The sequence below is a fragment of the Megalobrama amblycephala genome, linkage group LG18 (genome assembly GCF_018812025.1).
Source record: "Megalobrama amblycephala isolate DHTTF-2021 linkage group LG18, ASM1881202v1, whole genome shotgun sequence".
Classification (NCBI taxonomy): Eukaryota; Metazoa; Chordata; class Actinopteri; order Cypriniformes; family Xenocyprididae; genus Megalobrama; species Megalobrama amblycephala.
The window spans coordinates 26,434,709-26,460,430 of NC_063061.1; the positions used below are offsets into that span (position 1 = coordinate 26,434,709).

The following is a 25,722-nucleotide window of genomic DNA, read 5'->3' on the forward strand; positions in this document are numbered from 1 at the left end:
ACATTAAAAAGTGGTATAAAAATATTTTTAATTCTGAATATAATTGTGTCAGTGTGTTAATGTCGACCTGAAAAGCGATTGCTACTTTAGAAAGTTAACTAGACGCAAGTTTGAGGTAAAATGCACTTGGGTTGTCGATGTCAAAACACTATTTAAGCTGTGATTCAAGTAAGGAATAATTGACGACGGGCCGTTGAATTATTAGAGGGGGGGGTTAGAGGAGTGGTTGGTAGGGGAGTGCCCTTTTTTAGGTCAGAGCAACTGCCCCCTCAAAATTCCTGTGCACGTCCCTGATAAGTGCAGATTTATATAGTTCAATGTAACTGAAGGAGATTACATAATTACAACCACCTTTTCAGGTCCAACCGGGAACAGGCTGTGCCCTTTCTGGTATGTTATATTCTCTGGATTATGAAGCTTTATTACACTTGGATCTGTTTTACAAGGTGTGATTTTACCAGGGTGCAATATACCTTTAAATGTATCTGTGTCTTTTTATTAAGAGAAGTCATTACTTAACTTTTATGATTCTTCATTATGAGGAAACTACACAACAAAATAATAATTAAAAAATTCAGCAATTCCCCTACCATCCTCCCCACCTTACAGGGATTTAAATCATGCCACACTAGTAAAGGGATAATAAATTATACACATTCAAACAACACTATCAAGATAATAGAGAAGGGGAAACCCAAACTGATCCAGTTTATTTAACAAAAAGAAACTATTTTTTCCCAGATGTAGCCTAATCATTTTACCATTTCTTCCAGCCATAATTTAACAGAGGGGATTTTAGTGTTTTTCCAAAACTTTAGTATTCATTTCTTTGCAATAATAAGCCCATAAGACAACAACTGTTGTTGAGATTTTTGGAATGAGCTGAGTTTAACTGAAGCACCAAACATCACCATGAATAAGTGGATCAGGCTCTAACTCAACATGTAACATATAAGACAGAATTTGAAATATATTTGTCCAAAATGGGATTAAAGCGCATAAGTGTGTGGCTTCTTCAGTCTGACATTTATCACATATTGGGGAAACATCTGGAAAAATTAACTGTAGTTTGTTTTAGTGTAATGAAGTCGATGCGTAATCTTAAAATGAATAAGGCAGTGCCTGGAATTAACAGAGCATATATGAATGTTCTCTAGTGCAGTGGTTCCCAATCCTGGTCCTGGAGGCTTCCCAACTCTGCACATTTTGCATGTCTTCTTTCTCTGACACACCCTTTTCAGGTCTTGGAGTCTCTACTAATGGGCTGATGACCTGTTTGATTAAGGAGACATGCAAAATGTGCAGTGTTAGGGTGCCTCCAGGACCAGGATTGAGAACCACTTCTCTAGTGCATTGTCCCAGAGCTCATCACTGATCTCCTCCCCTACTTCATGCTCCCATTGTAATCTTATACTCTGTGTAGAAAGTAGTTTGTACCACCAAAAGATTCCCTGAGTTTTCATATTTTTTCGTAGTTTCCATTGATTACCTATGATAGCCATTTTTGACTGTGAAGGAGCCAATTTTTTTTTTCTTTTTCTTTTTTTTTTTTGACTCTTTAACATATCTGAATCATGTCCATGATTTTTTGTGTGTTCACATAGCTAATAGCTAATAATTAAAGTCACCAAGTGTCATCCCATTCCGATGAAGCAAAAAAATTTACATTTTTCAAAATGTAAAATTTTTCGGTCATTTCTGAACAAAGAGACCCAGAGTGTTAAAAAGGGAAGGGTAAAACATCACTGCTCACTGTATTGCTTCTGCAAGAACCAGTTGTAAATGGGACCCGCTTGAGTGCAACCTGTCAAATAGGTCCCAGTTTACTCAGACAGTTTTGTATGTCTGATGTAGTGACTTTGGGACATGTAATTTAGTTTTCAGGTGCAAACATGGACAATGCTCTTCTCCTTGACTCTCATTTAAAGGTAGACTCTACTTATATAATCACCTTGTTGCTCAAAAAGTGAAAAGAAGCTTTAACAGACTCTGAACGTACATTATTGCATCTGGTTCTTTTCAATGTTGATGATATTTTTCTTTTGGTGAGGATTCTCCCAGATTTTAAAGACTGTACAGAACTTTTTTTAGAAACTGTTGATTCTTATATGTCTGTGCATGATTTTGATAAGAAATTGTTTTCTAGGATGTTCATTAACATTTTGAACAGAGATAAATAAAATGGTAAAACTGATACTCAAGCTCACTTAGTATGATTGATGGTGTTGGATCTGAATTGGGAGAGCTGTACAAACCACCATTTTTGAAGATGGTTGCTGATTTGCAGTGGAAGGTTTTACATGCAGCGGTGGCTTTTAATGCTTTTATTTCTGTTGTAATCTCTGATACTAATAATGACTGCTCTTTGTACCCTTTGTGATACAGTTTTTCAGTTTTATAGACTGTTGTTGTCTTTTGCCACTTTTTATGTTGGTATCTGTATCTTTTTAAATTGTTTAATTAGGTAGGATTTTTTTTCCAAACAGTTTTTAGGTTACATGTATTCACAAAAAAAGAGGGAGCAGTGTCAACTCTTTAATTTCATTTTGTGAAGAGCAAAGATGGCTATATATATATGAGTAGACAAAATGTGATTTTAATGTGATTTTTGTTTGTTTGATGTTAGAATTGTTTTAATAAAGTATTTGTAAAATCTCAAAATCTCTCTCTCAATAATATGGAAGAAAATATCAGTTTCATTTTGAGAATGCACACAATGGCAGTACTAGGTAAAACTAGAACAAATAACAGAATTTTTTGTCGTAATTTTCATATTTGCCAAGAAAGCACACAAGGACCTTTGAGATTTAAGCCCTTTGAAATCATGAACTTAGGCCCTAAACTTACTGTAATAGCTGTACAATATTGATAAGATATGGCTATTGATAAGATATGGCTCCATTGATAAAATATGGCTATAAATGCACATAATTTCTTTAAGCCACTTTAGACACCAAGAACACGAAACCCATTTACCACTGGCTCATGGAAATTGTAAGTTAATGTGTTGTTTTGTTCAGATAATATAAGAGTAAAAATTTATACAGTTTATACAGTATATAGTTTGATAATGTATTGAATGTAATGAATTGATTGAAGAAAATGCCCTGAATGTGTGAAACAGATTTGTCATCATCAGGACTTTTGGTAAACATTCTTCACATGGAATCAAACACATAACAATTTCAGTTTTCCAAGTTTTTTTTTAAATTATGAAGAACTTTTCTCCTTTTGTTTGCAGACTGTCTTTCTTACAAAAATGGTTTTAGGGATCCTTCTCAGTCTCTCACTGAGTTTATGGTTCTGTGATGCTAAAGCAAGTAAGTTTTTTAATCTAGTAATCAAGATTCTATAATCACTGTATTTCTGAATCACATTACATCAAAACCGTACTCTTTTTTTTCAATTATCTTTCTACAGTGGGAGCTATGTATGTTATACAAGAAACAGAAGCACCATGTATTAATATCAGTGATACCAACACCAACCACGAGCTTGAAAAACTTCTGGACAGAATTAAATATGTTGCTCGAAGCTGCAAAGAAATTCGTGACAAGTATCATGTTTATGATGGTATAATATTTTTCTATTTCAGTTATCTTAAGGAATAAATCATTTTAGGTGACTCAATGCTTCTGTTCACGTAGATGGCCTGTACTATCTGATCTCATCAAGAGGGATCCTTTACCAAACGTTCTGTGATATGACCACTGCGGGTGGCGGCTGGACGCTGGTGGCCAGCGTTCATGAAAACAACATGTATGGAAAGTGTACTGTTGGTGATCGCTGGTCTAGTGAGCAGGGCAGCAATGCAAACCGGCCTGATGGTGAAGGGACATGGGCAAACAGAGTCACGTTTGGAACCGCAGAGGCCGCTACAAGTGATGATTATAAGGTACTTTTTTATTACATTGAACAATCAAAACATGTTTATCTACAACCTGAATTGACAATCTGTTTCCTTTCTGTCATAGAATCCTGGATACTTTGATATTGCGGCACAGGATGTGTCTGTGTGGCATGTTCCTAATAATATGGAGTTGGAACACTGGACCATTGCCGCCATCCTGCGATACCACACTGAAAATAGCTTCTTAAGCCTCTACGGAGGAAACCTTTTCATTTTATTCAAGGTCAGATAAACTTTGACACCAGTTTTGAGTTTGAAACATTCACAGAAATACATAGGTTAAGAAGTATTTGATAGTAACATAAAATGTTTACTTGTTTTACAATAGTTTTGTGAAATGGATGAAAAAAAGTTTAAGGTACACATTTAGGAATTAAAAAAAAAAAAAAAAAAACAGAATTCTTTCTTATCTTCATTTTCCCAGAAATTCCCTGTGCGGTTTGGAATCGGGACATGCAAAATTGATAATGGACCTGCTATTCCAATCGTGTATGATACCGGAAATGCAGATTACACCAGGAGTCTGTATGGTCCTATATTAAGACGTATGGCAATATTTCTCAAATAATTTTTAAAGAAACTTACATCGATTGACAGTTATCAGTGTACAGTAGGTCTGCTTCAGTGTATTGCATGGCATCATTGTTGAGATCTGTTGAGTGAATATAATTCCAACAAAAAAAAAATAATTAGTTTGGACTGATTTATTGTATTGTTGTATGAACTTAAATTAATCAAGTTGTTGTGGTTACCATTGTGGTGAAGAGTGAAGCTTGTGCTTAGGTTGTGGGCAGCTGTTGTGCACATGAGAGTTCCATGATTGTCTGATGTGGGCGGGGCCATAGACAGTACTGCGTATGAAGAAAAGCAGCACTGTAATCAACTAATCTTACTTCAAGTTACAATAAATAGCTAACGTCATACAACTTTTAATAGCTATAGCATGTGAATATAATGAACAAGAATTAACCTATCACTGCACTGATGCCAGCAAAGCTATGGCTTAATGAGTAAAGCAACATGATAGTTTAATGTCACCACCCACAACCTAACAACAAGCTCTACTCTACAGCACAGTGGTAACCACAATAATTTCAACATAGAAACTTCAGCATAACTGAACATTAAACACTAACAAGTCTTTCCCTTTACTAAAAACACATTAAACAGCACTTAATTACAACATTTATTCTCCTGACCTATCTCTATGCAAAGCATGCTGGGAACTAGAAATCCACTTCCCAGTTTTATTCAATGCAACAAAAATTATTCATGTAGTACCAACACAAATGGTTTAAGTTAACTTAACATTTTACAAATTTAATTTCATTTAATGTAATTAAATTGAGTGCAAATGACAATTAAGTGAAAAACTAAAGATTTGTGTTTTTCTTCTTATTTTATTTAAATAAACTGAGCAAACAACTAGAATCATTCAGTATAACAGTAAATCATCAATAATATAATCTATATTTTTTTTCCAGCACATTTTGAGCCTGGATTCATCACATTCAGAGTCTTCAATAATGAAAAGGCAGCCATGGCTATTTGTTCAGGCACTAAACCAACTGTCTGTGACCCTGAACATGTGAGTTAAAATTTTATTCTGGATTATTTACAACAACGTTTATGAACAGCATTTGTGTGTGTGAAGCTCATAGGAAAGCAGTTTAAAATCAGAAAAAAATAAGTGTGTATTTCTTACATTTTTGGTAAAAATAATTGTCTTTTGAGGGGTAAAGTTGTTTAATTCACCCTTTTTTAGATGGAAATGCTTTTTAAGTTGGATATAGTATGGTTATGTGCTTGATATTTATCAATGTTAGTAATGTACTCATATTTTTGCAGTTCTGTATTGGTGGAGGTGGACACTTTCCTCAGGAGGCTCCTAGACAATGTGGGGACTTTACAAGTTTCGACTGGGATGGCTATGGTACTAATAAAGACTACAGTGCTTCCAAAGAGATAACCGAAGCAGCTGTACTTCTATTTTATCGCTGACCTGACAGTCTGAAACTAAAATCTAAAATCACAAGGAAAAAAAGGGGGTGATTTTAGTTTCAGACTGTATAGTAGGGATGCACCGAAAATTCTGGATGCACTTGGCCAAAAACCAAAACCAAAAATGCTTAAAAAATTATTTATTTCTTATTTTAAATAAGCTTATTTTTATAATTGTAATACGACCATATGACAGCTTAAAATGTTATCTGATCTAATCAAAAATATACATGGCATACTAAAATATTTTTTCAATAAAAGTCAATTATTATTTTTTCATATAAAATAATAGCATTTTTTTTTAAATTTCAAAATTAAATAATTTTAGAGTTTGACAATTAACACACTGAAAAACACATCTATACAGCATTGTTCAAAGAAATACAGGCAAATAGATGAAGAAACATTCGGAAAAAACACAGGGCTGAACAAAACACTCCTATCCCTCCACTCACAGTTCTCACAGAACAGGAGATAAATAGATGAGCCAGTAAGAATGCTGTAAATTTCTTGAATATTTTCTAAATGTTCAGGTTCTTCCTGAGTTTTTATTCACCTTTTTTCACATGGTTTCTCAAAGGAAATTCAAGTTAATTATGCCAATTATATTGGTAATTGTATGGAATAGCATAGTTCTAACAGGGCACATCGTGACGCAGTGTTACAACATTCCCTATTTGCGCAACTGGAATGTAAGCCTGGTTAGTGTCTTAAGGGTGCATTCACACTTGTAGTTCAGTTCGTTTGGTTCATTTGGTCCGGACCAAAGAAGAAAAAAAAACATTTAGTCCTGGACTGATTAGCGTTCAGATTGGCAATTTTATCATCGTTGTGTGTGTGTACCCTGCATGTGATGGTATTTTGGCCAGCTGGGAAGAGCTTATAAAATGTGTAAAGTAGTTTATAGGTAAGTATGTTCAGCTGTATGTAACTAATAAAATTTCTTGTCAGTTTAGCTGTTTAATTAGCAGCATAATTTCTTCATTGTATTTCTAGTTTACAAGTTACATTGAAAGTTAAACATGTTTAATGAATGTATTTGTGATCATTTGAAAAACAGGTAGCATTTAAGATGAAATATTCATCATGCCTTGCTATTTATAAATATTTAAAAAAAAAAAAATTCCAAATTCTTTATTTTGATATTTATTTTATTATTTTGTTTATTTACAAATATATATGATAAATTGGAGAATAGAGATCCCTGACTACATCTGTATGATGAAAATTTTAAACACTCAACATCTTTTGATGTTAGGAACATTTTTATTTGTTTTGGTACAATTTTCACAAGCAGCTGCTACATTTTCAAAACTCTTAGTACTAATCTCACAACAGATTATCAAAAATGCACTTTTCAAACATTTCAATATGTTTTCAATTAAGTTACAACCCCCAAAATTGCAAAGTAACTGTTTTGCCTACACAAAATAATTGTCTCATATCAAAATTTAATTCACATATACTTTCATTAGTGCTATTACTATGAAACTATTAATTTGCATCTCTTCTCGTTCAGTTTAACACATTTGTCTATTATTTAATCCAACTGATCTCAATATTTAATTGATGAATCATTTGGTACATCTACAGATTTCTATACAAATAGATTCCTAGATATAGATTCTATAGAACTGGATTGCAATTTCTGAAATTGATAAATAAATATAATAAAATCTTGTTACAGTTTAAATTATTTCAGATAACAAAAAGAATGCTTGAAGTGTTTGTGCACGTGTGTGTGTGTGTGTGTGTGTGTGTGTGTGTGTGTGTGAGAGAGAGAGAGAGAGAGAGAGAGAGACATCATTTGCAATTTGTGAACAGAGAGATTAAACAATCAATAGCTGTCCATCAGATGCATCAAAAGAGAGATGGATTGCATCAAATACAGGCCTTTTACATTACTTTATGCCATGTGATACTGTAAACAGACACATTACCATGGTAGAGACTGCTAAATTACTGTAACTCACCCTGAAAGGTTCAACTACAGTAGACTCAGGTATGGTACAATGAGAACTGTTTTGCAGCAAACTCTGTTCTGGCACAAAACCTCATGGCAGTGTCATATTTCATCACACATTTTGAAAACACACTGGACAGATGAACAAACATTATGGATTTTATGTCAATTGTGTAAGTTAGGTTATGTAAGTGTTTTTTCTAATATGGAAACTATAGTCATTACTGTAACGTCTTTAATTCAGCAACAAGGCTGGGTTAGATTCCCAGAGAATGCATAAACTGAAAAAAGTATACGTAGAATGATATGTAGATCACATTGGATAAGACATAAAAGTGCTCCTATATGCTATTATAAAGGTTCCTAATTTTGTTTTGGAGGTTTCCATGCATCCCAGGTTAAAATAATTAAATTTTCTGATAATAAACATTGCACATCACCTCATTTCTTAAAGAGTCTGAAAAAGGTTTGTTCGATGATTCAGTCTCTCTAAACCCCACCTTTCCGTGAGCCTACTCTGCTCTGATTGGTCACATGACCCATTCTGTTGTGATTGGTCTACTGCTTACAGCGTGTGTGGGACACTAAATGCATATCTGAAATTCAGCTCTGTAGGCTTCCCTTGATAACACAGTGACACGAATGATGGTGTCCAGGGCCGTACCCACCACTGAGGTCCTGTTTGAAATGTGATTGTGTATTGTCAACAATGAGCATAAACATTCTGCATTTCCATTTCGTAGTGTGGAGCATTCATTTTTTATTATTATTATTTTTATTATTATTTTATTTATTTACAAATATTGACACTTGGAATATCCATAGTTAAAAATAAGGGTATTTATAAATACTAGCATATTAATTGAAACGTAACATGTTGAAAAAGGTCATAAAATGCGGCTGTTTTTTTTTTTTTTTTTTTTTTTTGCAAGAAAGGAAACAGCACAGCATTAAATATATTAACATAAATGAAAGGAAGGAGGGAAAAAAACATACACATTTACACATAGACAAATAACAATGGCACTTCAACCAGTAAGGAAAATATGGTCATAGTTCTTAAGAAACTTGCTGTTCTTGTTGTTATCAGTGAGTTTAAGAAATTTAACAACAAGGGAAATCTCAGCAATGTAGACATCAAATATAGGCAAAGTCTTGAGAAATTTGTTTTTGTGAATAAAAAATTTACAGTGCAACACAAAGAAATTAACAACAAGATAAATAGCATAGTCACTGCTAGAAAAATAAAGGAATATATCCTTCAAAGTAAAGTTTAAATCACATTAAAAGGAGAAAGATAACTTCTCCCAAAGAGATTTAACATGATTGCAATGGTAGAATAAGTGAAGCAAAGTTTCTTCCTCAACTTTGAAAATACACATAAGTCAGAGAGATCAACAAAAGAGGCAATTTGGGAGTTGGTTGGGTAAATCTTATGTACAATTTTAAAGTGTATCTCTCTTAATTTATTGGACATGCAATATTTTACAGGGAGTAACCATGCTCTCTTCCAGTGAATACTGTCAAAAAATTGTTCCAGAAAAAATTACATCTGGGGATGTATAAACTGAGTAATGTAACAACAGCTTTATATGTTTACTGTTACTTTTTTATCAAGAAGGGAAACTCCATCCAATAAAAGTTTAGGCATAATTGTTTTTCTCTCATTAAAGAAAAAGTGTTTTAAATAAGTGCACATAACTTGGAGACAAAGCTTTGATGACGGAATTGAAAGTTCTAGCAGGCAAAGGGAAACTATACAAAGACATAAATTCTTCATATTCCAGTATACTGCCATCATTAAAAAAAAAAAAAAAAAAAAAGAACAAAAAAACAAACAAACAATACTTGTCCATAAAAAAGGATTTGTTTCGGATTAAAATATTCAAGTTATTCCACAGAATTTCTTTGTGGGGAGAAAAGTTGTGCACATAACACAATTTCCAAGCAAGTAAAACTTGTTGGTGAAATTTAGAAGGGGTAAAATTACATTTTAAAAGAAACTCTAAGACACCTAATCTATGAAATATGGCATTGGGGATCTAGTACCAAACTGAGTCATTACTACAAAGACATTTTTTAACCAATTAATTTTAAAAGAGCTGACCAGTTCCTTAAAATGTAAAACTTCCAGTCCACCCTCAGAATGTCTAGACAAAACAGATTTCCTAACTTCATGAGATCTGTTCTTCCAAATAAAATTCAATAAAATTTTGTCAATATCATCACAAATTTTGTTGCTAACAAATAAAGATAAAGAGGGATAAACACAGTGAGACAAACCCTCTGCTTTGGATATAAGAACTCTGCCATAGATTGACAAGTCTTGTTGTTACCAACAATTAAAGATTGTTCTAGTTTTGTTATTTTAGGTGAAAAATTAAGTTGTTGGTGAAGCAATCTATCTTTAGTAAGGAAAATACCCAGGTACTTGATACAGTCTTTTACGGGTATATGGCGTATCATTGGTTGTTGAGAGTCATAAAGACAAAACAGTTCACACTTTTATAAATTTAAATAGGCTATAAGCCTGAGGCTTCAGAGAAGGATTTAATAATATTGATACTCAATGGAATTTGACTTTAAAAAAATACAGTAGGCTAGTATCATCAACTTGAGATATTTTAAATTCTTTACCAAATATAGAGATACCTTTTAAACAAGGATTTTGTAAAATACCAGTTGATAACAATTCAACAGCAAGAAGAAAAAGAAATGGGGAAATGGGGCAACCTTGACACACTCCTCTATCACAAGCGTTTAGTAGTTTGAAAGCCAACCAAAACTGAGGAGTTAATGTCATTATAAAGCATTCTCACCATGTTAATGAAAGTACATCCAAAACCAAAAACGCGGAGAGAGATTTAAACAAAAATTTGTGTTCTAAAGAGTCAAACGCTTTATAAAAATCCAAAAACATTATAATAGCATCTGAATTAATATTCTCTGAATAATCAATGAGATCAAAAATAAAATGCGGCTCATCCTCAGTCAGCTGAAGGTTATGATGTAAGTGACCGCTGTGATCCTCAAGGCGGGCGCGGCCCCGACTGCACCGTGCGCGTGCCCATCATCAGTAGACGGTTATGCGGTGCAGAAATCAAGGAGGAGAAACAGCGCTGACTGAGCCGGAAAATCGGAAGTGACTTTCAGCAGAGACATATCTCATTCGTTTTTAGTTTTTTTACTTGGCTGTGTGATCTGGCAGATGAGAAACCGTTCATATAAGAAGGTAAGGATAATTCATATTCGTTGCTGGCTGCTCTATGGTGAAAGTGAGTCGGTTGAAGTGTGTATGTGGCTGCGAAATTTGCGCCGCCTGCTTTCCTGACTCAAAATGGCGGACAGGCCGTTAGAGCAAAATAAGGGTGGGAATATCAGAGAGCAATGTAAACTAACGCCGGCAATGTCATAACTTGCATACAAACGAAAATACAGAAACAATACTTGAATTTAATCTTCACTTAATTAAATTAAGCCTCTTACCTGACGGGAAATTTGTGACAGCCGGCCTTTAGTGCTTTGACCCATACTAATGTTAGCTAGTTCATGTTAGCATCATCTCAACAACAAATTCACAGAATAAGTAATAACAGCTAGTGTCATTTGTATTTTTGTGTATCAAAACATCATTCGCACTAAAATGGCTTCATAAAGCCCTTAAAGTTTAATTTAAATGGCTGGTGTGGTGGGTGATGTTTGGGATTGGGTGTGCCTATGATGGTTGAAGGCCGGAGATTCATCACGTCGATGCCGGTGCATAACTGTACGGTTCGCTGCTGTTTTGATAATATACTGTTCAGTCTGTCAACAAGGGTGTGTATGATATGTAATGCTGTGTTTTATAATTAATAGTCGATCCGTTCATGATTATAGTCGGCAAGCAAATTGTCAACGTTGACTGTCTGTCTGCCATTATGTTTTGAATCGGTGTTCAAGATGGAATGTTTTTTAGAACAATATTATAAACTAGAATGTACATTAAGCAATAATCTTACGTTACTGGGAGCCCTCTTAATGTTGAGCAGACATTAATACATTTGGTCTAAATCAGCACCAGCTCAAGAATCATGACATGTAGAGGTGTGAGCGCTTGCCTTGCCCTTACTTGATATATGTACGCACACTTAGATTATTCAGCTGTCATCACTCTCTCTTACCACGTGGGTGTTGCCTTTCTGTTGCTAATGATTATTATTTATCCGGCCTAATTCATTTTAGGCTACTTGGCCTGAGCTTGCCTTACATCTGACGTCATTCAGTGTGACGTCTTCCTTGCAATTAAATTGTTTGGTTTTTTTCCGTTTTTATATTTAGCATTGAAAATGACACAATTCTTGATAGAATTTTGTGGATAAATATGGGTTACACACTTTATAGGCCTTTTCCATGAATGCATTCAATATATTCCAATATGTTTGGAATGCTTGTAAATTAACACAAATCTTTGCCATGAATATTTGGTCCCTTTTTTTATGTTCAGACCAATGATGGAAAAAATGGCAAACTCTTTTAGACATATGAAAAACCAGAGATATGCTTATGAAATCAGAAATACAGCAGTTTAATATGCTATTTGCTTATCAAGATGCTGATGCACTCTATTTGCATTTTTTTTCTTTTTTATTAACATTCTTATGATTATCTCTATAATTGATTAGATATGACTAGTTGTTAGAATTATATTAAATAAACACATAATTGTGCCCATTGTTTAAATTGATGCAATAAAAGACAAAAACAAGCGCAGTGGTGTGCAACTTTCCATTTCTAAAACCCATGTCACTGAGAAGAAACAAAGTCTAAGAGTTAAACATGAGCGCTACCAATTCTTAGTTTATGTAACAGAAGCATCATTCCACAGGCCTTTTTTTTTTTTTCTTTTTTTTTTCCTTTTTTGTGTGGTGTGATGGAATGGAAAAGATCTAGGCCTATGTGTAATAAAATTCCCTTATATTGACGGCATGCAAATGTTTGTGTTAGTCTGAACAGACAAATTAACAGACATTCATTTAAATTAAAATGTTTGTTGCACAGAACATTAGTCTTGGTGTGAGTTCATGGGCCTTTGGGCTGTGTGGCTTTGATCCACTAATTTGGGACACTGACTATGTTAACATGCTCATCAAATTCAACAAAAGTCTGTATTCGGGTTACAGCCACGTTCCAGATATGATGTTTATGCATATTACAGGCATCGGAATATTCTTTTTATAAATAGTTGTCATATACCGATCTACACATGTGCTGTTATTTTTCCCGGGAGAATCGGGGTGATGCTATTGGTTAAAGAGTATGCTCAGTTATTAGTTTTATTTAAACTTTTTCACATTAATTTAATTAGGTTTAAAAAGGCCTTCAAAAAGGCCTGACAACACTGCCACAAAATGGAAATGGCCGGTCAATCATTACTAAACAAATGCAGTTGTGTGCTGGTAACTTGGCAGCAAAAGAGGAGTGAGTGGATGAAAGTTTGCAGCAAAGGAGAGAGCTGTGATGATAGAGTAAATAGATGCAGAATAGCGAGAGAATTTTAGAATGTTAATCGAAATATTGCCAAATTCCAATTAATATTAGACTATTGATGGACATGTAAACATATTCACGCATGATTGAATTACCTGTGACACAATTACGAGGTTGTCCATTAAACACCATTGCTATATAAAAAAAGCATTGTGCATTGTAGCTTTGTTGGTGCATTTAAATTTTCTTCTAACAGCTCTAATATCATACTTTTATACTGCTCGTCCTCTGACTTCACAAGACTTAAGGGCATATCTGGTAAACATATAGCCAATCCTCAATTTCTTGGGAGTTGGTGTTTCTGGATTGAATTTGAGTTGAATTAGTCACACTGACTAGGGCTGCATGATATTGGAAAAAGACATTGCAATTAGGGATTGGCATTTTTCAAAAATATTGTATTCGAATATTGGCTCGTAAAAAAAAAAAAAATGAAAATTCGAATATTCGTTTATTTAAATGACGTTAAACGAGAAAGACGTTATTTTTTTATTCATATTTTGTAACCATTTCTGAACAAGCTTACAATTAGGCATTGTACACATCAAGCTTACGTTATATCTTATGGTTTTCTTTTAGTTCAAAGCATTAAACAATATGTGTAAACAAAAAATATAAAAAAAAAAAAAACAAAAGCATTTAAGCTCAAGCAGCGTGAATGGGAAAAGCGCTAATAAAGCAGACAGCAGCAGTTATCATACAGGACATGCATATACACTATGCAGTTTCTAACTGCACTTTGTTTTCTGTTTGTAAATATGTCTCCCTCTTAAAAGAAGTTTATGTCTTGATCATTTTGCTATCTGATAAGGTATCTTCTCGGCTCACTTGGGGTATGCTTACCTGTCATGAATGCGGTGATGGACAGCTGTCTTTCCTCATTCAATGGCTGTTTTGATTTCATGGGCTTTCTCATGGTGGTAAATTCGGTTTCATTATTTAATTTGATCAAAATTAATTCCATTTTGTAAGATCATTTTCACCTAAGTAATTCCAAACTTCGCGAGGCAGATGAAAACATTATGTGATAATAGCTAGTGAATAAACATTTGCAGGAATTTCCCGCATTATAAGCGCGAAACTTACAACAATACCCACAATCCTGCGCTGAAATTCGAGCCCTGAATGATATGCATTTGTTTTAATTCTCAATTGTTTAAGTTCACTTAAGACATAAGGGACTGTGTTCACGAGGATACTTGGCATTTTGACATAATTCTTCATGTATGTGTCCATTCAAGCACAAAAAGACAAGAAAGAGAACTGTGCGCACAGAAAACAGCAAGTGAGTTTCGAATTGAGTTCCCTTTCGCATCTTCTTATCACTTAAATGCTTTAAACTCACTTGAATGTTTAAACTGAAAGGATTTAAAAATTATAAACTTTCACTCTATGATGATTAAACTTTGCAATTAATCCACAAATAAATCAAATGTGTTGCGAACCATGTACGGATCACACATCTATTACAAACCCACTTACTTGACGTCGCACACCCTGTAATAGGGCTGGGCGATATATTGCATGTGATTGTCACGCGCATTTCGTCAGTAAACCCGTTTCCTTGATTACCGCTAAATCGCCATCACCTGTTTTCAAATGGAGCGGCATTTAATAGACAGAGCCGTAGTTCACTGTCAAGCTACGCAATATCGCGTTCATTATCGAAGGTGATTCATCTGCAATAATGAACGCAATATTGCGTAGCTTGACAGTGAACTACGGCTCTGTCTATTAAATGCCGCTCCATTTGAAAGTAGGTGATGGCGATTTAGCGGTAATCAGGGAACCGGCTTTACTGACAAAATCCGCGTGACAATCTCATGCGATATATCGCCCAACCCTACCCTGTAATATAATTATTGTGCATGCCACATCACAATGTCGATGCTAAATCAATATATCGTGCCACTGACCCACTTCATGCATTTTGTTGCTCTGTCACAGAAAGCCTCATTTAATGAACAATTTACAAATGAAATTTACAACACCTTTTCATGTTTGACTTGCCTCAAGCAGCTACTCTAAACCAGAACTTTTCCACTCAACTTTACCAGATGCTCAAACATGGTATCATCCCAGGCAATTTATGCTGTTGGGAAGTTCTGTGCTGTTGGAAGGTTTACTTTTTCTCAAAATTATTTTTTGGAGCAAGAAATCAGTATGTGGATGTTCACAAGCGCAGTGCTGAAAAGGGGCGGGGCTACATGTGGTCTATAAGCCTGCGTATAATTGCTGCCAAACTAGGTGAGCAGTCTTGTGGTTATATGATTAGCCAACTAGTACACACACAGACATCTGCCTTGTCCAATACCCACACTTGCGTTCTTGGCCACTTGAGAGTGCGTGCACGCGACAGGAAGTAAGTGCGCAAGACAGTCCCATGTTTTAAAAAAACAAAGTGCAGTGCCTTTAATGCCAAGTTTACACTACATGATTTTAAGCCCGATTTGCAAGTTAACAAGCTTGCTGACAGGTCGGGCTGTGATCGGGGGAAAATCAGCGAGTGATCGGCACTCGCCAGTCTTTATGTGTGAACTACTCAACGACGCATCAAAGAGGCTTGATGACACGTCGCCGACATCTCACTGATGCCCAACAAATATCTAGCATGCTAAATATCTAGAGCTGTCGGCCTACTCGACATCCTGTGGTGTCACATGTCGCGATGAGCTACAGCCAATGAAATAAACACTAATGTCTATGGAAGCAGCAATAACAATCCATTCAAATATAATTTGCCCACGTTTATTCATATCAGATACACATTGTGTAAGTAACTATAAAGCTCACTCACTCTATTTTTCTCCCAGTTCACCGGCCACATGTATTTCGGGACAAATGGATGAATTCACATTATATATTAAGAGTTTTTAAATGACAAAACACTCACTTGCACATATTTGAGAATCGGAATATCAGATAGTTGATGACATGGTGAGAAAAGCAATATATCTGTCATACACCTCGTCCAGCCGGCCACACTGTGTCATGTGACAAGCATGATGCATCGTCATGGAAACAATAAAGGGAAACATTCTAAAATAACAGTCACCTTAACTCTGGGAGGTCAGCCAGAATGTTTTAAACTTATGTGTGAAAGGGGTATTTTAATTTTAATTAAATTTAATTCAAAATTTAATCTAATTTCCTCCCAACATCCTTTTTCAAATAAAGTTGCTGGGTGACAGTTGTCGTCAGTGTGTAACCTCCTGTTGCAGATCATTCACGTAGTGTCATGTAGTGTGAACACCACAATGACTTCAAGACTCCACAGCAAGTCATGTAGTCTGAACAGCACAGCGATCTGCTGACGTTTAAAGTCTTGTAGTGTAAACTTGGCTTTACGCACACTAAACCCACACTATCTCGAATACCACTACGGAGCAGTATTCGAGGCTAATTGTATCCCATCATGCCTTATGTTCGGGAACTCTCGTGCCCTGAAATCACAAGATGTCAATGAAAACATTAAATTCAAAGTTAAATTAATTAGATATTACATATTGGTAGTAAAACATAGTGTTGCACATTTCATTGGTGCAAAGATGAGTAAGGCTGTGTAATTTGTACAACATTTGCAACTGCTTCTCATCACTTAATTAAAGCACCACAATAAAAACTCTGTAAACACTTGCATTTTTTGCAACACTATAAGTGTGTCCCATCAGGTAATCAAGTTCTATAAACACTTGCAGTCTTCATGCCTACTTGAACACTTGCAGAAAAATGCAGAAAATACGTCATGCAAGTAGACAAGTGCAAAGACTGCAAGTGTGGGTATTTGGACAGGTTAATCATCTGGTCTATGAACAGCCATTGCAGTTCAGAGGGTTTATAAAGATGTACTGTACGGCACCTTCTTATTTTGTTTCAAATTTGCCTTTGTGCCTTACTATAGCATTGGCGTGCCCAGACATGTTTTTGAATAAATCATTATATTATAGAGCTGAAAACATAAAACAGTCTCAGAGTTGGTCTAGACACAGTCTCGCCAAATCCTGATTTCTGTGTGAGTCAAGCTGTCGTTATTGGAACCCTATTTGTAGCCCCATGTTTTGGGACGTATAATCTTATATGGCCAACACCCTGTGTACAGATGTGACCTTATGTCTAATAGGTTGCATTTGTATTGCATTTATGTTTGGGCTTTCCGTAGGTCCTTCAGTTCATTGTTTCGTAGTTTAGAAATGATAGCCAGTGCTTCCCACACATAGACTTTACTTGGGCGGGCCGCCCACATATAATAACAGCCGCCCAAGTATATTCGGAGACACATTTTTGCTTTTATTATTTTTATCCTCTTATACTTTTATATCCGCGCAAGATAATGAAACCATCCGCGATCGATTAACTAGTCGTTTCATACCTGCTCGTTATGTGTGCGTCAGAACTGTTTACTCCCACTAACATTCAAACAGCCGCTGCATTTTGCAAAGTCACAAGGCGGCGCTGTTGCGAGTTCTACAAGCTCATGCGCCAGCGCTTCAGACTGCTTCAAAGTGATTCTCAATCATTGAAAAGCGCAGATTTATGCCAAGCGATTGCTAATGAGCACAAGTTGATGAATTATTACAATGTCTACTTTATGGCCTTTATATAAAATGTTTTAGACGATTGTAAGAATCTGAAGGATCAGCCTGCAATAGTACAGACATTTCAAAATAAGAGTACCTGTGTATTTATGGGCATGTTTATAATTAAAAGTCACAAGCTAAGTTTTTTTTCTTATTCTTTTGGGCATTAATGGTATTTTGGTTACAAATTAAATTGTATTTAATTTGATTTCCATTTAATTCATAGTAAATTATTGTAGTCTCCCCCACAGGAAGAAAACACTAAGAACATTATTTAACACATATTATTAATTTTATAAATTTTATAGTGTCCCATTCACTGAGAGAGACACTATATGACAACAAGGAGAACATAGGAAAATGTAAACCATTTAAATGCTGTAATTTTGCATAATTTACAATGCATAATAATGCATAATATTAGTATGTAATTAAATGTAATATGTTATGTAATTAAAATTAATTTCAATAAATAAAAATACTGTTAAAAATCACACATTATTTGTTTGTCACATGTAGTAGACCATTTTTGTGACGTGGGTAATAGGAGGATTTTTTGCCCGGCTACCACCGCAAGTATATTTCAAACCTGTGGGAAGCACTGGATAGCTGTTGTTGAGTTTGTTTAATTTCATAGAAGGAGCATTCTAATGACATCTTGCTTTTCCTTTTCAAAAACATACTGACCTTTACACTGTGTAATGCAGGGAAGTTAAAATGAAGTATTTCCACTGCTTGCATGAATTGTAACTCTAAATTAGTTGTTTAAGGGGGAAGTAATAGCTTCACACAAGTATCCAATAATAATAATACAAGTAGAGCTGCGCAATTTATCACGTTGCAATCAAAATATTAATATGTGTGGCTTAGTGTGTTAGTTTGAAAGTACTGCATGCTTCAAAGTGAATGAGCAACGCTGTGTTCTGTCCTCAACTACACATACTCCAAGCACACTTGGTGTGGGACTCGTGATAGTGTTTTCAGCAGCCTCACAGTAGTTTGCTATATTTTACTGCTCCACATGAAACGTTGGTTAACTTTTTGTCCACCTTTCAGTTTTGTGGTGACATGCAGTGAGAACACAAAGTGCTCTGTTGACTTTATTTTTGCGTTCATGTTATTCTAAACAAGATTAAACTATAGTGAGCTACACAAAAGACTAAATGTGATAGTTCACTCAAAAAAGAAAATTATGAAAGTTACTCACACTCATGTTGTTCCAATCTCATGAGACTTTAGTTCATTTTCAAAACACAAATGAAGAATTTTTTTTATATTCTCTCATCCTTTTTGTCCATTGAAAGTCCACAAAACCAAAACATTTGCACATTAAAAAGTACAAAAAGACATCCATATTAATCAAGCTGTTTAATAAAAATCTTCTGAAGAGACACAATCACTTTATATTAGGGGTATGATTGTGATCTTATATCACAATAGGAGTAATTTTATTTCATGAAAACAATATACTAAACAATGGTTATTTTTGCTTTAAGGTTTTTATGTCACAATTTTTGATATGAAAAACATCAAGCATGAAATAAGAACTATATAAATACTACTTCACAATTGAGCTCTCTTTTTGTCTTTGTGTGCTCAAATGGTTTAAAATCTCTTGAATGTTTAAACTGACAGGACCTAAAACATGTTCAAATTATAAACTTTCATTATATGATGGTCAAACTTTGTAATAATCAGAGAATCACCTGTGTTTTGAACCGTGATGTCTGGTCCGTACGGATTAACGATCCCTATACTAGACATCGCACATCCTGCACATCATGTGACTATTGCGGATGCAATTATCGCAATTTTGATGCTAAAATGATACAGCCCTAACACATATTTGTCTTTTCCAAGTCCCAAATGTAGCCACATGTCTGGATGTCTCATCTGCTTTCCGAAGGCCAGATTGGACATTTTTCACCTGCGTCAAGCTATTTTAGTTTGCACCATACAGATTAGAGTGGGTATTTGCAGGCCATCAAAACCTACTGAAAGGATTACAAAGTCTTGTCTCAGTCCCCAACACCCCACTATTCGTCTGGACGACTGTTTTATTGGACCACCATCCCCTCAGGATTAGCAGAAGGGATTTACGCCATGCCACCTCCAGCACTTCCAGTGTGGTTGTCATTGAGGGACTGAATGTTACTGTGGATGTTTGGGAGGGCTGTGATACTTTATTGTGAGCACACATGGCCAGAATGGGAGATACACATTTGATTTAATTTAAGTTAGAGAGTGAGTAAGAATGCTAATGGATGAATTATGGCTCTTTTATTGTGTTTGTAAAAGTTTTTTTTTCTAGCTAAATGGCTCAAGGTCATAATTATTGTCACTTTACCTTTATCTTGTATGAACTGCTTTAATGTTTCATGTTCTAATTAATCTCTTTCACCCCATTTCTCACTAGATGGCAAGTGGACCAAATCGGTGTTAGTTCCAGCAGGTCATCCGTTTTGCCGTAGTCTGGTGTGCCACTGTGGAGGAAGCCTCCAAACCACAAGTGAAGTCGGTGTGAGATTGTGTCTCATCCCACAGTTCATCCTGCTGAGGAGCTGCTCGGGACTGTTCGCCAGCTCCCTACTTGGGGCAGAGACAGCGCCCCTACCCTCCTGCCACAATGGTGCTGTCACAGAGGCAACGAGATGAACTGTGAGTCCATATTCTCATGCAATCAAAACATGCAGCTCTGGATCTTAATCGCATTAATAGGCTGTCACTTACCATATTTTCCGGAAAATAAGTCGCACCTGACTATCCAGAGTATTTACAAAGTGGAAGTAAGCTATTTTCTGTGAATGTGCAAGACTTCCGATTCATTAGCTGCTACAAGTTGATAACTAGAATAACAACAAAGTGCAGTAAACTGTAAAACTATATGTGCTACAGATCAGTGTGTTTATGATTATGACAATTAGGGCTGTGACTGTAGGCATGACAACCGCGCCACCGCGGTGGTGAAGTTGCCACTATGGTTGTGGAGTGTCACTGACGGTAGTCTGACATCATATATAATATATATTTAAATATCTCAGAGATCGCGTTTACCGAAAATTGTCCGTGATTGATGGAATTTTTTTAGCAGTGACGGAAAAAATCTGCAGCCCGTATGTCATTTTGACAGATTATGTAGCTTGTAACTGTAATTCCCACCCCTGTCGAGTAGGTGGTGAGTGCGCTCCAGTGTGGCAGCAGAGCGCGAGTTCAGTCTCCAGAATAAAATGAAAACGATGCGCTTGATTACACACAGACGAGCACCCTAGTTTAAGTAAATTGTATAATAATGAAGTTACTTATGCTTACTTACATAATTAAGTTTTGTTATTTTTCTTGCTGACTATAAGTTTATGGTCAACGAATGGCTTTTCTGAGGTAAAATGTTACGTGACATTGTTTGCAACACTGATGACTGACGTGATACAGATTTCGGTAAGCAACTGTATCTTTCAACATATTTTTTTATTTTCATTCATGTTTATTTCATTCTGTACAGTAATAAAGAGGCAAGGATGATCGCATTGACTCACAATCCGTGACAAGTGTTCAAGATAACTGAAAAGTGACGCAGTATTTGATCAACTTTCTTTTCATAATATAAATATAGCCTATGCCTATTTGCCTATTTTATCCAGTAAGTTTGTGAATAAAAATGAAAATGTGGACAAAATCAGAAGCTATTAACTGTCTTATCATTAAAATATAAAAATTAAAATGACGAGTAATTATTGATTTTGGTGGATTGATGTTTTTTTTACGATCTTGTCCATCAAAAAAATAAATAAATAAATAAATAAATAAATATATATATATATATATATATATATATATATATATATATATATATATATATATATATATATATATATATATATATATATATATATAAAAAAACCCACCCCCTTCAGACCCCACCACCGCAACACCGGTGGTTGTTGGTGATTTACCACCGCGGTAGTAAAAATTTGCCACCGTCACAGCCCTAATGACAATAAATAAAATATGATGCCAGTTTGCAATTTTAAGCAGCATACAAACTCTTTGTACAGCTAAAATAACTTACAATTTACAAATGACTGTGTCAGCTCCCATCTTACAAATTAGATGAATAAGTTTCACTTGGTTAGAATTGCATTGTAATTGCAGAAAAAACAATTAAGTAGCATTGGTGTATCCATCTTGTTTTTAACTTGAGTGGACATAGCAACAGTACTATACAAATAAACATGGCCTCATGTACTTAATATATATACAGCTAAAATAACTTACAATTTACAAATGACTGTGTCAGCTCCCATCTTACAAATTAGATGAATAAGTTTCACTTGGTTAGAATTGCATTGTAATTGCAGAAAAAACAATTAAGTAGCATTGGTGTATCCATCTTGTTTTTAACTTGAGTGGACATAGCAACAGTACTATACAAATAAACATGGCCTCATGTACTTAATATATATACAGCTAAAATAACTTACAATTTACAAATGACTGTGTCAGCTCCCATCTTACAAATTAGATGAATAAGTTTCACTTGGTTAGAATTGCATTGTAATTGCAGAAAAAACAATTAAGTAGCATTGGTGTATCCATCTTGTTTTTAACTTGAGTGGACATAGCAACAGTACTATACAAATAAACAGGACCTCATGTACTTAATATATACACAGACGAGAGCCGACTCGCCCATAGTTACTTTGACAGTTTTCTGCATCCCTCCGCCACCCCACTCCTCACTCTCGGCTGGGGATATGGGGAGAACTTGGGGTTTGGGCTAAAAATATATATATATATATATATATATATATATATATATATATATATATATATATATATATATATATATATATATATATATATATATATATATATATATATATATATATATATATATATTTTTTTTTATTTTTATTTTTTTTTTTTTTATTATTATTATTATTTATTTATTTTTTTTTTTTGTAAATGTGAACTCATGAAAACCACTGCCACAGGTAATCAGACAATATTTATTTATTTATTTGTTAAAGATTTATTTTTGGCGTCTCATCGTAGATTCAAATCTATAAATCAAAATGTATTGCATTTGTGAAGAAAAGGTTCAGCACCTAAGGCTTTATCGCTATTGCCTCAATGGTGTAGGCTACAGTGTCTTTGGGTGAATTAGGACTGTTTGTGATTTGGTCTTAGTGATTTAGGAGTCCTCTTGAATACTCCTAACATTTCACAGATTTAGGAGTTAGTTTTAGTGTTAAAATGCTTTGTGAAATACTCTTAGAGCAAAATTTAGGACTCCTAAAATTAGGACTGACACGGCCATTATTTTTAAGAGTTTTTCCTAAATCGGCAAGTTAGGAGCTACTTTTAGCCTTAAGATGTTTTGTGAATACGGCCCCAGACTTATATTCCACAAAATACTTAAATGCTTAAATATCAACATGTGATCAAATAAAATTAGTGAAACCTGATATCAAGTGCAGTTCATTGCACTGTTGAAGAGCATGGCTGCCTGCGCCTCAGGGAGCTTCCTGCGACAGCTAGTTAGCTTTAATATTTCATAAAGCCTCATGACTGAGGAGTGGAGGAGGGGTTCATAATTGCGTGACTATCCTTGTGCGTCCTCCACGCTTCATGTAGCACCAGGGGTCTTTGGGTAATCTTGGGTGCACCGGAAATCTGTGAATTTCCCCATTCATTGATTTAAAGAGTGATGGTGAGATATAGGTGAAAGGGCAGTTCTGTCAAAAATTTGAGCACATTTGGATATTGTGTCCTTGTTTGGAAGGAAAGTTATTTCTGGGCTCTTGTACTGCTGAAGCCTTTAAGCCAAAGCCACATTACTCACATACATCAAAGACTTAACCAGTTGAGGCCAATGATTAGAATGCAACAGCTCGACTTCCGGTATAGCCATGAAGGAGTGAGGTATAAGGAAGAAGGGCTCCCGACCACATTGTTAAGCTAAGCCTTTTATACGCCATATAGTGTCAGTCATTGTTGGTTTATTTATTTAGAACATTGCTGGATGAATTATGAGTAACTCTAAGCAGAAGCAAGTCCACCCTTCAGCTCCACCGACCACGAGAGCTACTGCTAGCATTGCTGGTAAGCTGGCAGTCATGGCCATTGCTTCCAATATCGAAAAACAGGCCAAGACAGAAACTTTTAAATCGGTCTCCATGGACCAGTTGATTTCTGAATTAAATAAACAGCGTATTGTATTAGGGAAGACATTTCTGTCTTGATTCAGGAATCTTTTGGCCCTTTACAAAGCTTCGTAAATGCACGTGGATGGATTTCAAAGCCGTTTGGCCGCGACGGAATCCGTGGTTGGGGAGGACTTTGAAAAGTTGGTAGCGGCCGAAAATTGTATAAAAACCTTGCAAACACAGAACACATCTCTCCTTGACCGCATTGAAGATGCTGAGATGTTGTTAGAGATGACGAGCACGGAGGTCTTTGAAAGCACTTGAAAGAGTGCATCGATCACCCGGTCAAAAGCCAGCGGACGGCCGTAAACCACGTCCATTTGTGGTGTGCTTTCACCGGTTTCAAGAAAAGGAGCAATTACTACGATGGGCAAGGCGGCATGAGATGAAGTACAAAGGGAATCCTGTCAGAATCTACCCAGATCTCAGCGCTACCCTGTCAAGAAAACGCGCTTCTTTCAATGGCATCAAACAATCACTCTACCAGAAGGGCGCACGATTTCAGTTGCTCTACCCGGATCGCCTGAGGGTGACTTTTAATGAAGATCCCTTCATATTCAATACACCGGAGGAGGCGAAACAGTTCTACGATCAACGAATATATGTTTAGATTTGCCTGGCACTTTTCAAGGACTTTTGAAGGACTTTTCAAGGACTTTTCAAACAACTTTTTTTTTCTTTTCTTGAGATGGATCATTTGAAAGGTATAATTTTTTGATCATTTCTCTTTTTTGATTTCTTGTTATTATTGCTACTTTTTTTGTGTGACTTTTGTAAATGGTTTGTTGCTCAAATCTAAACTCAAACAAACTGATGGAATTGCGACATGGACTGATACTCCATTGAGTACTTATTCACAATTGCGTTTTGACGCATTGAGAATTGTTCATTAGGTTGGGTTGCCCCCTAGAGGTTTGAATGGTTTTAAGTGAATGGAGGGATTACTGGGGGTTTGTTAACGGGGGCCTGCAATTTGTCTCTGTTCTCGAGGCAAATATAGGAAAAGTTCCATTTCTTCAGGGTTGGGATGGTAACCGCCAAGAGTTTTGTCCGTTTTTTGTTTTTTTTCTTTCATTCTCTTTACCTACTTGTCACTCATTGTGGTCTTTTTTTTTATTTATAACCTAATGATTGATGTGTGACACAAATAGGACGGGAGGGTGTACTGTTCGGCTCATTAGCTGGAATGTTAAAGGTATGAATGGGCCAAATAAAAGAGCTCGTATCTTTGCTCATCTTAAAAATCTGAATACTGAAATAGCATTTTTGCAAGAAACACATCTACAGATAGCAGATCATATGAGACTCAGAAAACCCTGGATTGGTCAAATCTTTCATTCACTATTCAACAGTAAAGCAAGTGGAACAGCTATTCTAATACATAAGAACGTTCAATTTTGTGCTTCTAAGTGTATCTCAGACCCTCAGGGACGTTTTGTTATCGTGACTGGTCATTTGTTTCATACCCCTGTTGCCCTGGTATGTGTTTATGCCCCCAACTGGGATGATGTTAATTTCATATATATATAAAATAGGGGT

At 35.4% G+C, this 25,722-nt stretch overlaps 2 protein-coding genes across 2 annotated transcripts in view; both read left to right on the top strand.

Annotated features, from left to right (window-relative positions):
* Window positions 1-2,973: 2,973 nt before the first annotated feature.
* Window positions 2,974-6,682, top strand: LOC125252747 (intelectin-like). The gene is made up of 8 exons (XM_048166306.1): window positions 2,974-2,994; window positions 3,242-3,320; window positions 3,421-3,573; window positions 3,648-3,895; window positions 3,975-4,133; window positions 4,335-4,455; window positions 5,395-5,498; window positions 5,759-6,682. The coding sequence occupies exons 1-8, from the start codon at window positions 2,986-2,988 to the stop codon at window positions 5,909-5,911; spliced, it is 1,026 nt and encodes a 341-aa protein (XP_048022263.1). The 5' UTR covers window positions 2,974-2,985; the 3' UTR covers window positions 5,912-6,682.
* A 4,215-nt stretch (window positions 6,683-10,897) lies between these two features.
* The window catches only part of pafah1b1b (platelet-activating factor acetylhydrolase 1b, regulatory subunit 1b), a 35,749-nt gene continuing 20,924 nt past the window's right edge, over window positions 10,898-25,722 (top strand). The window contains exons 1-2 of the mRNA XM_048165191.1: window positions 10,898-11,106; window positions 20,394-20,635. Of these exons, the coding sequence (XP_048021148.1) occupies window positions 20,604-20,635 (32 nt within the window). The 5' untranslated portion in view covers window positions 10,898-11,106; window positions 20,394-20,603. The remainder of the gene's footprint in view (window positions 11,107-20,393; window positions 20,636-25,722) is intronic.